This window comes from Zootoca vivipara, chromosome 10 (genome assembly GCF_963506605.1).
Source record: "Zootoca vivipara chromosome 10, rZooViv1.1, whole genome shotgun sequence".
Lineage (NCBI taxonomy): Eukaryota > Metazoa > Chordata > Lepidosauria > Squamata > Lacertidae > Zootoca > Zootoca vivipara.
The window spans coordinates 32,348,803-32,364,266 of record NC_083285.1 but is presented as its reverse complement, the minus strand read 5'-3'; the positions used below and the strand labels follow the sequence as shown (position 1 = coordinate 32,364,266).

The following is a 15,464-nucleotide window of genomic DNA, read 5'->3' as shown; positions in this document are numbered from 1 at the left end:
ACTGCTGATTCCCCACAGCTTAATAGTCTGATTTGTCTGGCATATGAGAAAGGCCTCTCACGGCCAGCTGATGAACACCTATTGTCCACTTCTGTATGTCAGTCACCCTACTACATTATGGAAGCTTCCATTGTGAAAAGGGATATTGAAATGGCATGCTAAATAGTCACTGGAAATAGATTGCTCAAAGCATTGTATAAGTATGAATAGGTATCTCTGCTTGTAGGATGGGATATCTGCGGGGGGGGGATTAGACCTACTGATGACATTTTAAGGTGAATAACAAAAAGAATAAAGAGGTGTGAAGAAAAATAAGAGATGGGATAATTGGTGTAATTTTGTCCACAGCCAACCAAGCAGATTGTTCTGTCAATCACTTAAGAACAGCAGCAATCAGCTTAGATCAGGCATCCCCAAACTTCGGCCCTCCAGATGTTTTGGACTACAATTCCCATTATCCCTGACCACTGGCCCTGTTAGCTAGGGATCATGGGAGTTGTAGGCCAAAACATCTGGAGGGCCGCAGTTTGGGAATGCATGGCTTAGATGCTGCCATGATTACAGGAAATGGAGAAGCCATTTATTTGAATGGACTATTTTTAATAAATAAATAAATAACTGTTATCTGAATAATTAAACTTATTCTGTAGTTAAGATACACACTGTGGATGCTGTGTGTAACTTAGGCTGAGAGACAGTGATTGGTCCAAGGTGAGCTTCATGGCTGAGTGGGGATTTGAACTCTGGTCTCTCAGGTCATAGTGCAACACACTATCCATTACACCACACTGGTTCTCTTACACCACACTGCAGTGGTTTATGAAGTTACTATATGACTGGGCCAAAATAAGAAGCAACGAGGAAGAAAATATTTCCAAGTTTTCAAGACCTCCATATTGAAAAGCTGAAGTAAGCTTCCTTGCAAAATGCAAAAGGGATGGAGTGGATGCAGCCTTGAACAAGGACTAGGGGGCTAGAAATGTCTGGTTGAAACTTACCTTACTGGGAGACAAGATTTGTTGGAAATGTCTTGCTGAAAGTTGACAGCTAACTTTCAGTTGTCATTTAATGAGTAGTGGGTATGGAGTTGAAGGAACAGCTGGAACACTGCCTGTTAATTGGACTTGTGACAGCACTGTCACACTGACCGATGAGACAGGTAAATAGCCTGGCTGTTGAATGACTATTTTTGAAATCTGAACAAGTCTTTTATTGCAGCTTGACACCACTGCCAAACCTGATCTCCAAAAGCGCTTTTCCAATTATCCCTTGACAATGTCAACTAGATAGCAATGGTTGAGCAAAACTTCTGGAGAGAAGGTTGGGAAGACTTGCAGCACAAACCTATGGGGCATTAATTGGAAATAATTTCAACTTTGTTCAGTGGGGCTTACTTCTCTCTGTGTGTCCATAGATCTGTTAAATCTGTAATAATTTGGAATATATTCCTCCTCTAAATATTCATTTTAACACCACTCTTGAGATATGTAGTTATGGAGTGAATGAACGTCAAAAGCTTTTGAAGCCATTGTTTTATGTGAAGCAGGGGAGCTTTCACAGACTCAAATATTATAAGAAAACGTCTTTAAAAGAATCATACAGCTGGCCTAAATTCATTTTGGCCCAGTAGAATCAAAAAGGCTGTTTGCTACAAATAAAACTCTCACACCATCTGCTCTTTGTAGTTATATATTTCTAATCTGTACTTGGTCCAATCCACAAAGCCACATTCATATGTTTAAAAGAAGCCTTTTCTCTAAGATAGTCACAAACAATTTTCAGTTTTGAAAACAATGTCACTAAAATAATCTCTCCCAGGTTTTAGAACGAATCCTTTAACTGCAATCATCTCTTTTTCTTTTTTTTAGGTTCTATATACATTACACTGATCACCAATTAATTCCTTTTAGTAACAGCTGCAAACTGCTCTGCAATGATAGCAAATATATTTATATCCCTAGTTCGAGATAAATTGAATCGAAATTCGCATGAGCCCCCCCAGATGTCACCATAATATCATTTCCATTGGCTTTTTAGACATTGTTTTTAGATTGTTTTCAAACTTTGGAGGGGGGGGAAGAGAAAATATATGCTTCCTCTTGCCTTTGATGCTTCATAGCATATTCAATATAAATTCAGTGACAGGAGGAAACATATGAAGTTACTTTGTACCAAGTCAGACTACTGATTGATCCGTCTTACTGGGGTCCAAAGCAATAGAGCATCTGCTTTGCATGCAGAAGTTCCCACGTTCTGTCTCAAGCACCTCCAGTTGGGGCTGGGAGGGAGATCCCTGTCTGAAACCATGGAAAGCTGCTGCCAGTCAGAGTAGCCAGTACTGAGCTAGATGGTATGTTTCTATGTTTGCCGTGGCTTGTAACAGGTCTCCAGGGTATCAGGTTCAGGTCTTTCTCAGTCCTTCTTCCCGACATTTATTAAGGTGGAAATACAAGGGACTAAACCTGGGAATTGTTTGTGCAAAGTATGTGTAAAGTACTATCACTAATCTATAACTTCTCTCATATGGAGAGGGATTGGATTATTAAACAGGAATTCTAACAAGTGTGAATTCAGAAAGCTATTGGATCTCAGTTTGTAAATTCAACGAATTCTGAATTCTTTAGATATTTAGATATTATTATTATTATTATTATTATTATTATTATTATTATTATTATTATTATTATTATTACACATTGGAAGAACAAACCTTTACATTACAAAAGGAGGAGGGATTTAATCTTGTTTCAGTTAGTTTCTTTAGATGCTATATTCTATCAGCATATTTTATTCAACTTCCTCTGTTAAAATACATTTTTTAAAAAAATCAATTTGGGAGTTTAATAGTCTTTCCTTTTCCAAATTACTTCTCTTGTAGCCTTGAATTCTATCAACATAAAGCTAAGTAGCACTATATGACACTAAGAAACATACTAGCAAGAATTCAAACTGCTGAAATCAAAATGCAACTGTTTGTAGAGGATCTCTTGTGTATTAAGAGGAAAACTTGAAAACAGGAGTTTTCAGGTAAAGTGGGAAACTTTATGCAATATCAGTGCAGGAGTCAAAGATATGTTATTTCCATGGTTGATAGGGGGGAATGTCATCTTTATAGCCCTGTTCTGGAAAATCTGTGGGTGGAAAATTTGGAAAAGCAGCTCACAAGAAAAGATTTCAGATGACTGGTACGTATTTCATCTTGAAGCTGCCTGGAGGATGGAACAAGGTTCTCCTGCACCAGAAGCTAGCACTTGAACCAATGGATTCAAGTTACACAAAAGGAGATTCCAAGGAAACCACAGGAATAACTTTCTGACAGTAAGAGCTGTTCAACAGTAGAACAGACTCCCAAGATAAGTGGAGGTTTTCAAGCAGAGAGTGGATGGCTACCTGTCATGTATGATTTAGTTGAGATTCCTGCATTGCAGGGGGTTGGACTAGAGGACCTTGGGGCCTCTTCCAACTCTACAATTCTATGATTCTATCTCCCTGTATAAACTTCCAATCTATATTGCATCTTCCTCTACCTGGTTTGGGTAAAATAATAATATTAAAACCTTAGAGAAAATATTCTCACAATTTAGGACTCCATGTAGTTTTACCCTGAGAGATTATTGAACACACATAAATTTTCATCTCTGTCACTCACAACCTAAATTAAAGTTTCTTCATATCTATGCTGATTCTATGCTTCTACTAACACCAGCCATAACCTAGCCATGCTCTTTTTCTCCTCCAACAGCAAAGAGTGCAAAAACAGAAAACTACAGGAACACCAACATCGTACCTGACAATTAGGTTGCCATGCACCTATCATGATGATGTGAGAACAGGAATAATAATGGCACTGAACCCAATCCATGTATCCTCTCATATGTGCTGCAGAAGCAAATGCAGGCAAGTAGTTTGACCCTCAATCCTCAATTTCCTAAATTATTTTGACCTTTAAAAGCAGCAGTAGAGACAGACATAGTGGGAACTAGATGCCAGCGTGTTTGATTATAACTGACATGATGAGTGTCAGTGAGCTCATCTTCCCTGTCACCAGCAGGAAAGATTCAACTATTTACCATTAAGAGTGTCTTTTGAATACTTCTTTGACCCAGAACTGTTTACGTCCACTAGGGCAGGGTGGAAGCCTTTGATTGTAAACCCATCAGCAGTACTGCAATCATTAGGATTTTTATTTTTTTGCATGAAACGGAATGTGGGTCTGCTTGAAGGCAAATATGACAACTTCTACTGTGAACTTCCAGTTAATCAGAGCGGTGCCGTTTTGAGAACCTTAAGCAGATGGTTTTCACAGAGTGCTATTACAGTAATGCAACAGAACCGATGTGTGCTCCAGTTTAAAAATAAGCAACATGACAAAGTAACTATAGAAACTGGATCTAAAACTTGATCCTGACTTGTTTTGACTAAATCATAGCTTAAACAAACCACAGTCTCCAAAGTCTGGAGTTGTGGTTTGTTTACAAGTGGAAGCAGATACATTTGAACTTTCCATGGCCATCAACAGCAGTCCTCAATGTGGCTACAATTAAGATTTATTCCCCCCCCCCGATCAATTGAAGAAGTGTTCTTGTACAGCCCCACTGGTAGGTCCTGTGCACCATATCCATATGCTAAAAAGCCCACTTGAGTGGCTGCAGAATCAGGTCATTTTAGCCCAGTTTGTGTTTTTGTTCTGTTGGCAGGTAAGTCACATTTGGCTGGCTGTGCCCCACTGGGCAAACACAGGATCCCACTTTAGCTTCTGGGGTGCATGTCACTGATAGCATTGCACCTGTCAAAGCAGATTTATAGGACTGGACTATAAACAATCTGTAGTCTATGTTTCTATAGAAAAAAAGCTTATTTGGATGTATTTGTCCACATATGGCACAATACAAAAAAAAAACCATGCTTCCGTCCCAATGAGACCCATTAGTTTCCAAGAAATGCAACATGGCTCCTTTAACATAGTCTGCATGGTGACCATTTGACTTTAAAGCTGGTAATATATGGAAACTGTACAGATAAATATCTACCTTCTTAGAACATCCTCAGTGTTCATAGCAATTGCATGAGCTGCATTAAGATGGTGACTTTTACAATAATAACTGAACAGCTGTACATGCCCCCAGAAGATGACAATCACTGATGGCAGGTATTAAGAGGTTATTGAAATACACGTTCTCTTCAAAGGAAGTACTTCTTCGCACATCACATAGTTGGAATTTTCTCCCACAAGATACGAAGATGGGCATTAGCTTAGACAACTCCATGGAGGTTGGTGACTGTTGGGCTCATCCATATTTCTGCTTGTGTTGTGCCTGGAAAGCATGGGTCCAAGTGGTTTCCCCCTTGCCCTTGCTCCTTTCCAAGGGAAAACCTGCTATTTAGCGATAGACCAGAACAAATGTCAATCCAAGGAAAACCTAAATTGCTGTTTGCTTTGATTGAGTGCTAAAGAGTGGGAAAGCAGTGGGTCAAGAGGAAGCATGAATAAACCCTTAGACATGATGTTATGTCGTACCTCCAGCATCAGAAGCAATTATAGTGGAAGAGTGCCATTGCCCTGCTTGTGAGCTTCCCAGAGGTATCTGGCAGGCCACTGTGAGAAACAAGATGCTGGACTAAACAGGCCTTTGAGCTGACCCAACTGGGCTTTCTAGTGTTCCGATGTATACCTCACATTGTTCCAAACAGTTATTTTTATACTGGGCCAAAACTGTAGAATGGTATGGCACATATTAGGCAAATCTGGAGGGGGGGGAATGACTTTCCATTACATAAGCGTCCAGGGTTTGGGGCCATCCATGATTCTTCTGCTGAAGTGAATTTTTCCCAGGCAGGATTGTAGTTCTGGAAAAAGAAGCACCTGAGCATTAATTCCTCTTACCAAAAACTCCTTGGTTACAAGTGGTGCCCAGGTGAAGCAGTTCTTCTGTTCTGAGGCACCTAGGAGGAAACTCTCTATTTTCTTATAAGGGTCAGTGGAAGGTAATAGGTATTATACTGTATATTTAGGCAGCACCAGAGAGTAGCCGGCCTCCAAAAAAGATGTATCTGGGAGTTTGCTGTCATTACTAATGCAGAATCCTATCAGGAGTAGGTCACTCAGTGAGGCCCTTTCTATCTGTGTCCCAGTAAGTCTGACTTCACAGACACATAGCAATGTCTGCTTTTTCTGTGTGTAAACATCTGACTCCATATCACTTTGTAAACAGACAAATCTGCAGCTGATGAATTAGGCTCTTGTCTGTGAATCCTCATGTCACACGTGTTAGTCTGTAAGACATCATAACAGACAGCAATGGTAGGGCAGCTGTTCTGCTAGAATTTAACACTACATCTGATTCTCACAATATGTATGTCCACAGAGGGACTGCACATCTTTCTTTACTGTGCTATGCATCTGGCCTGTGTACATGTGTGTATGCGCAAAAATGTGTCTAAGATGTGTGTGATTTCTCCCACCCACCCACCCCTTGTTCTCCATCTCTTCCTTTTCAGCTTATGCCATAATAAAAAGCCTTAGTGTTTAAGGTACCACAAGGCTCCCTGTTGGTTTTCCTCAAAGCTGCCAACACATCATGGCTTATGTGCAGGTATGTATATATGAAGATCTGATCCACTGGAATTTGTTATGTTCATGTAATCACATCTGGTGTTTGAGGAGGAGAGAGCTTTCCTCCTAAGTGTTGCTTTGTAGATTCACTTGGGTCCTCTTGGGGCTATTTCTGCTCTGCGTAAGCATAACTGGTTATGCTGCTTTGCGGTGTTCATTACTGCTCTCTGCATGTGGCATTTTCCGCAGTCTGCATGATGTGAGTTACTTGATCCGTTGGAACTGAAGTGTCACAGGTGGATTTGTTGGCAAGGACAACCACCTGGGATTCTTTGATCCACATGGTTTTGCTTCCTTCCAAGTTGTTTCCACTCGGCATGACATATGGTCTAGTATCCACCTACAGGGAGTATCTAATTTTCCTTCCTCCTTCCTCCACAGCTTGTGTGGCCCACTTTCTTGGTTCATCTCAGGTTATCTTCTCCGTGCTGTGCCTTGTTTGCTCCTGCTTGAGGGACACTGTGGTATCTGACGTTATGTGTTCAGAGGGGTAGTGGTACAGCTAGGGCCAGGGTCTCCTGGGAGTGATGCTGATGATGGCATCCTTTTCAAACTTTTTTTTTTTTAAAAAAAACCATTGTATTGTCTGGGGTTGCAGGTGCTTATTTTATGATTTTTACTTCACCCTTTTCTACAGCAACGCAGCACTTATTCGCAAGTCAGGGCAGCAGGAGCAAACCCCCACTTTCCTACTATGATTTAAGTGGGTTCAAAGTGAAAAACCACACATGTGCAGAGTATTTCTTTCAAAACGGGGTTGGCAAATTTGTTTTGCTTGTTTGTTACACACTATCCTATCAGGTCCAGAAATGTATTAACAGTCCTAAAACATGGGATTTGGGGGGGGGCAGGGGCAGGAGAGAAGGAGTGCTAGTTCTGTTACTCACAACTGAAGCCACACACAGGTCGTCTGAACGGTGCCATCCCTAGGACGAGGGTCCAGAGTCTTAAAGCCACCTGGAAGGGGGGGTGGGGAGGAAGGGCAGAAGCGAGCTGTGCGCGTCCAGGCTCCTTCCAGCTCCCGTGAGTCTTTGCACGTCTCCCCTCAAACTCCGCTCACGCCCTCGCTGTTGCCCAGGGATGCTGCTGGCCTCGGCGTGACCCCTGCCTGCCGCTCTTCCCCAGCGAGCCCTTTTCCCGCCCGCCTGACAACTGCCCTGTCCGCTCGGTGGCGGCGTCTCCTAGCCTCCCCTGGGCGCGCGCCGCCGCTGCGCCCTCGCGCCACCCTCCCTGCCACGCGCGTCTCCCCTTCGCCCCCCTCCTCCTCGCGTAGCCCCACCCTCACCGCCGCCCCTCCCGCTCCCAGCCACCCTCTCCCGCCTCACACTGGAGCCGAGCGTCATTTCAGCCTCGGCGGCGCTGCAGACATGGCGACGACGCTGACAGCCGTCCAGCCGCTCACTTTGGACAGAGGTAAGCGCGCCGCCTCGTCTTGCTGGCTGAGGGGGGCGGCCTCCGAGGATGCCTTGTCCGTCCGGGGCCATTGGAGCCCCGTTGCTGCCTGCTGCCGCTGCTGTTTCCACGAAAGGGTCCTGGGAACCGACCCATCCTTGAGAGGCTGCCTTGCTTGCCCGATGGAGCCGAGAGCAGGCGGGCAAGTGCGCCAAAGAGGGAGCTGTGACCTGCCGGCGCCGCGGTGACCTCTCGCTTGAACCCTGAGCCGGTGTTAAGCGTCCGGCTCTTGCCGGACCGGAAAGGGCAGCAGGGAGCCTCGGAGAAGGGCGCCGGCAGCTGAGCTGCTGGGATCAGCCGTAGCTTCCGATGAGCGCGGAGGGAGACTCGAGGCAGCGAGCGAATGGGGCTTGGGGTGGGTGGGTGAAAAGGAGGGAAACTTTGTGTGAGCTTCTGTGCCAGTTTGGGAAGACTGGGGAGCTGGGTTGCCCCAGCCAGGTCATCATCAGGATCCTGTTGCCTGGAGATCAGGGACTCGAGGGTGTTCCTACTTGCAGCAAAATGGCAGGTTTCGAAGGAAGAGCCCTGTCGCCAGAAATAAATGCAATAGCCCACAGTCCAGAACAGCAATCGGTGTGGAGGAGATTCGCAACTCCACACGTAAGCGTGCATTGGAAATGCATTGGGAGGGGGAAGCTACTCATCTATCACAGTTTGGCTGCACAAGGATTACTGATGCGGTTTGGAGTAATCAGTCTTCATTGCTGTTTACTTATTTCGCTGCATAGCATGGCCAGGAGCTCATTTCTCCTTGCAGTGTACTGATGTATCCACAGCAGTGGTAGAGGAACTGTGGATTACTTTTCGGTGGCTCTTTTCGCCCATCTTCACATCCTCCCTCAAGCATCTGCTAGAAAAATAAGCTCTCGCAGGGTGAGAAAAGGCTTGCACGTGTACAGAACCAGAATCAAAGCTGATTTGAAAGCTCTTGTGCTTCTGATCGCAGGCTGTATTGCATTGCGCTGCTGTGGTGAAGCTTCTGGTGCCAATTGGCTGAGGTGATGTGATGCCATGGAATAGCTAAACCCGTTCCCAAGCTGTCAGAATGTTTGCAGTCTGGTTCCTGTGAGAAAAGAGAAAGCTGACAGTTTTGCTAAAATTAAACCCTAATAGAGACCTTAGGAAAGGTAGAGCATGCCAAAAAGCAGGGGGCAGGAATCTGAAACCCTCCTGATAATGTTGTGCTACAACTCCCTTCAATCCCTGATGGTCACTCACTTTAGCTGGGCAAGATAGGAGTTGAATTCCAGTAATACCTGGAGGCCACAGGTTCCCCAACCCTGTACTGAGAAATGGAAAACTCACTTGGAGAAAACCCCCACGATACGGCAATTGAGGAGCGGAGAGCACTGAGTCAAGGAAAGGGCAGGTAGAAGAAACAGCCTGAGGGGGGGGAGTATTGGGGACTGGAGACTATTTGGGACTGGATAATATTGTGGAGTTAGGGCTGCCAGATCTATAGCCTTAGAGAGACCATACCTTTAAGAATTTCATATAAGGGAGAATTTGTTGTCTTGGTTTAAGTTAGTTAAACTAACCACTTCGTTCCTTTCCTGTAGGCTTCTAATTTGATACTACAGTACTGCTGTTTGTAGTGGGAGCATGGTATATCACTAAAGACAGCTAATTGTTTGGTTGTTAGTCACATTTCTTCCCCACCTTTCCTTCAAAGAAAAATATTGTTGTTCTTCTTTGTACTGAGAAAGCTGTAAGGTGGGCTAAACTGAGAGATAGTGACTGGCCCAAGCTCACTCACTGAGCTTAATGACTGAGTGGGGATTTAAACATCCTTCCAGTCGAATAACAACTATACCACACTTTCCCCATTTAGCATCTGTACATTATCACTGTCATCCTTGATGCTGCAACTGAGGAACTGTGTTGCACTCTTCACTACTATAATTACGTTACAAGGCAGAATTACTGAAGTTGTATATATTTTTAAAACTTAACAAAATAAATGAAGTTTTGTATTGCAAACCTACTGTTACACTGGGAATAAAAAAATGGTTAAATGATAAAATCTTTTAAATACTTTAAAAGATTGACATAGTTCCTAATAGGCATTTGGCCTATTGTGCTTACTTGAAATATAGGGGTATTGTGCTTACCTGAAACAGGTAAAAATAATAATTTGCTTTCTTATTTGCTGTTTAACACTACTTATTTGTGCATTCCACTGAATTAAATCAAATAAATTTCATCCACTTGGTTTCAGAGTCTTTAAAGCATTTCATTTTTTTAAAAAAAACTTGATCTGTATGGATTAAGCTTCCTAAAGAATTTTTAAGTCTTGTACTTGATTTGGGAATGATTAAAGCCAGTGTCTTCATTATAATTGTATGCTCTGTAGAGGATTACAACAGGATCTAAAAACAAGACAGAGAGGTTCCTGCTGTACATTCAATGTAAAAAAGAAATGTTCAGTCTCCATTTAAAATTTAGACAGACTCTACTTTGTTGGATTCTGATGAAGAGCAGAGGAACTTATAATATGATGCCCATAATTACATTGCTTAAAATTGATTTCTGAAATGTGTGGTTTATCGCACAAAAATCAAACAAAGGAAAGCTTAGATAAAGTGTTAGATAAAGAAAAGGGAGAGCATTGGTTAGGAGGAAGAATGTGTTTTTTCTTCTTTTTAGAATCTCAGTGTGTAATCTGCAGCTCCACCTCTGTGGTGACCACACTAAGCAGGATAAATATTTCCTGGCAAAAGGCTGGACAGATGGCAATCCATTAGGAAGCACAGATTTTCAAAGGAAAGTGTCACACAACCATGACCCTTATTTATTTTTAAAGGCTAGCTAACTAAAGTTAGATGTAATTACACTTCTATCTTTTTTTTTACACCTACCCGGTAGGTTGCAGGTGGATCTTGTATAAGAATGTATAGAAAAGGTACAGAAATGCTTTTCCAACTGGGACCCCAAGCAATACATAAAACAATGAAAATATTGTTTGGAGGTGGGAGGTAGTATCACCAGTTACTTAAATCTGAGAACATACTTGAAAACTCTAGCTATTAACAATCTTCAACAGGATAGCTGTATAGGTGAGTCAAAATTTAATTAATACTGATGTTTTACTAAAAGTTTGAACTTTCCAATGTTTTGAATTTTGCAAATGAAAATGACATTTAGTAGCAGTGATGATCTGCATGTTTACATAAATGCATAAACAGGCCCTAGTGTTGCCATGCTAATACTCACAGTTTTGACATTGCAACATACAGTGCTACTTAGGGTAAATAGTGGTTCCCAGACAAACAGCAAGGAAATAGCAAGAAGGAAGAGACGTGCTTCTTAGATTTATACTAGCCATTCATACGGAGTATAAAAAAACAACAACATTAGCTGCATTAGTAGTAAGAGTGACAACTTTTCACCTCAGAAAAAATGCCTACTAAATGCTGATGTGGAGGGGAAGCAAAATTACTTTCTTTTCAGCATTTAAGGTGGCAGGGATGGGGAACTTCTGGTCCTCTGGACGTTGCTGGACTACAATTCCCATCATCCCTAATCATTGGCCATGCTGGTTGGAACTGATGGGTGTTGGAATCCAACAATGTATGAGGGAGCAGCCACAGATTCCTCATCGCAATAATAGAGTAAAAAGTGCAGCCACATATTTGATATGACTGCTTCTGCTACAGATGTGTCCATCCAGTATTTTTCAAGTACTGGAGTCCTGCAAAAATACCAGATATACCGCTGGTCCACATGGCACAGGATAGAGGGGAGACAGTGAGCAACTGTGAAAAGGTTCTAGCACCAAGGTGCTCTCCTTCCCATTCTTCACGCTTCAGCCCAGTTCTTCACTCTCCCACTGGGTGTGCATTTATCCTGCATTCCAACCAATGTCTGCATAGGGAAATTCACAGGACAGGGGCAAATATGTTGACATTTACTCAATCATGCAACAGAGGAGTTGAAAACAGCTCTACTTCCAGTGCTGCTTGATTCCTGGTTCTATTCTTTCACAGACATAAATGCCGGGGGTGGTGGTTTTGTCAGCAGTTGGAGAAGAATCCCTCGTATTTACCAATGTGCTCCCTGTAGGGCTTCCCAGTGTACGGTGGGGTAGTATCTGCATTTGAGGATTGTGGCAACAGGGACCTCCTTTATGCAAAACAGTATACTTAGCTATGTCATCTCTTGAATAAAACTGCTTTGATTTTTCTGATTACCATTGAATGAATGATAGCTGTTTTTCTATCATGGCTTTACACTGGCAGGAGTGGCAGGATTTTGTCTTGAGTTAGGATAAGATCTGGTCTAAGGGGGCTACTCTTCCGATCCTGCCCTCAGATCCACCCATTTCTTGGCTTTTCAGTGGCCACAGTAATAATTACAATGACTGAAACACAGTCACTCTGCCATTGTAACCTGTAGCTACTCCCAGGCAAGTATGTACAAGATTGCAGTCTCAATTGCCTGTGCCAGAATAAATCCCATTGAAATCAATGGGGCTAACTTTGGGGCAGCCAGATAATGCATAGAATTTCTCTATTAGTTGCAACTCTGCTAATTTGAGTATAGGATTGCAGACAGTGTAAAATATTACCAGTCACTAAAGAAGATTCCTTTTTCTTGTACTATAGTAAAATAAAACCATGCCTTATTTTTTCATGAGCACAAGAGTGACAATTAGATACATATCCTGTACAAAACATCATAGAGCAATTCAAACCTAAAATGCCTTCCCCCCTCCACTGCTGTAAATCCCTGAATGCTAATTTAATGGTGGTAGATTACTTGAATCTCAAGCACAGGAATTACTTTCTTTAATTTCTGCCAGCATATGTCTTCTCTACCTGCAAAACTGTCTTGCAGAACTTCTCTGTTAGGTAGAATACATTTCTGAAATAATGAAAATTTTTAATCACTTTATAGTTTAATCTCACAGGCATTGCCGTTTAGCTTGCATGGAGCTGTGCTGGCAGAACAAGGAACGTGCTGCAGTGCAACTAACCAGGAGATTGAATTGCAGATGTTCCAGGGTTTAAGGGATTTGGGAGGCAGAAGATCATGTGGCACATAGTGGGTACGGCTGAATGGTGGAGCATCGTAAGGGAGAAACTGAGAATGGAGAGAGGCATAGCAGAGTGAAAGGAGAGAGGTGAAACATATAATTAGCCACTAGCCACTGCCAGTAAATTCATTAAGTGCCAATACATGATGAATTCATTATGAGAGGCAAAATTTAGTATCCTAAAATGTACACATGGGCACTACTGATTTGAAAACGTCCGTGGAGTGTTTGGTAGTTGGCTGAACCTAGTATGAAATATATTCAGACCTTTCAGGAGAACAATTAAGTAGGCCAGTTTTTCCAGGAAAATCTGAAGGCAGTTAATGTAGAGAGCAAGGTAATAATCTCAGAACTGCAACACCCAAAATTACATGAAACAGTTGTTGATCTGTGGTGAGTGGGGTGGTGGGGGGAAGAGGAGGCAAAGAGAAAGGATGACTACCTGAATCTTAACAGCCTCATATGTAGGCTTGCTCCCTAAGGTGATATTATGCTTCCGAGGTTGGAGATAGACTTTTATCAGCAGTTAGATGAGAGTTGTGATGAAGGTACCAAGGGATCCTTCTGTGCCAGGAGAGGCTGGTGAATAGCTTTGCAGTTGTTGTCTGCATTGGTTGGTGAAAGGAGGGAGAGAGGCTAATGCAGGTGAAATAGAGGCAGATTACATATGTTCCTTCAGTATTAATATATGAATCAACTTTAAGTTTTCTAGATGAAACATCCAATATCGCATTATGGATGGCTTGGGAGAGCACCATATAGATAGCCTGCTACTTTCTGAAAATTGCAGACCTGATCTTTTCCTTACTTGCATTAAGACATCGTTAATGTCCCTTTGATACACAGAACGTACAGTTCCTCTTGTTGCCACAGATACACATGCTGCTACTTTGTCCATTAATCTTTCATCAAAGCTGTTAGCTGTAAACAAGGCAAATGGGAGACTGAGGTGGGTTTACTCTAAAACCATCCAGAAATTAATACATGGGAGTATGGCATCAAAATAATGCAAACTGGTCGGCAATGATTCATCTTGCTCTCAAATCTGTCCTAAGATATTTGAAAGGCTTTTCACCACAAAGTTCGCAAAGCTCAACCTCATTTTCTTCCTCTGTCTAAATGCAAATAACTTGTGAATGGGCTGGATATGTCAAAACATAGAGATAAAGAATAAAGAGAGAGACCTGAATAGAGTATAAAATGATCCCTGAATATGAACATTCAAAGCAGGATAATGACAGAATCCTATCATCGCACCCACAAGCTGGAATATGGTTTTCATACTATAATTCTTAATTTTTCCATTTTATTTCCTATTCCCCCCCCCCTTTTCATTGGTCATTTGCTTGCTTTTAAGCCATGAATATTTTTATTCAAGTGCAGACATGCATTATGGATTTTTACTCAGTTTATGCAAGCAAGAATTCTGTAGAAATAGTATTTAAAAGCTGTGGCCATTACATTGTATGGAATAAAAGCAAACTATAATGTTGTTTGTCTAAGTCTTGTTTATTAGAGCAGTGGCCATGGTGACTCAGACAAGTTGTCTTTGATCCCCTGGGGCGAACTGCAATTGCAGGGTGGGGGCAAGTGAGAGAGAAGAGAATAGAGGCAAGGAATCACTTACTGGCCAATTTCAAATTAAGAGGACAAAACCTGTAGATTTTTAAAGACAAGTTGATCTGTCCGCATGTGCCTGCTGGGTTTACTTTTTGCAGGAGGGTGTAGTGCTGATTGGGGGTGGGGGAGGGGGAGGTGATGGACTTGCCAGCCATTAACAGGACTCCAAAGCTTTGAAATGTTGTGCTATGCCCACCCACCCCAGTTCAACAAGGAGCAGATGCCAACCCTCAGCCTTTTTGGTCACAAACCTTCCCAGAGCAAGGACTCTGCACAACAAAGAGGGAAGTGTGCGTCCCACTCTGGCTGCACAGCAACCAATCACAACAGCAATAGCAAGCACAAGAGCCAGAATCAACTCAAGGTTTGCCCAGCCTATGGCTTTCAGGCCTATTCTACAAGTACATATGCACAAGAACTTCCAAAAATGCTAGGATATGATGCAAGTGATGACACCAACAGAAGAGGAGGGTTTTATCACATGGTGGTGGATATTCCCTGGGTGGTGGTGGTGGTTGTTTAGTTGTGTCCAACTCTTTGTGACCCCATGGACCAAAGCACGCCAGGCACTCCTGTCTTCCACTGCCTCCCACAGTTTGGTCAAACTCATGTTCGTAGCTTCGAGAACACTGTCCAACCATCTTGTCCTCTGTCGTCCCTTCTCCTTGTGCCCTCAATCTTTCCCGACATCAGGGAGTCTTCTCTTCTCATGAGGTGGCCAAAGTTTTGGAGCCTCAACTTCAG

At 42.6% G+C, this 15,464-nt stretch overlaps 1 protein-coding gene across 1 annotated transcript in view; it reads left to right on the top strand.

Moving 5' to 3' along the window:
* The first annotated feature begins 7,962 nt into the window (after positions 1-7,962).
* Positions 7,963-15,464, top strand: part of LIN7A (lin-7 homolog A, crumbs cell polarity complex component) — a 37,340-nt gene continuing 29,838 nt past the window's right edge. Inside the window, exon 1 of the mRNA XM_035127838.2 lies at positions 7,963-8,026. Within this exon, the coding sequence (XP_034983729.2) occupies positions 7,981-8,026 (46 nt within the window). The 5' untranslated portion in view covers positions 7,963-7,980. The remainder of the gene's footprint in view (positions 8,027-15,464) is intronic.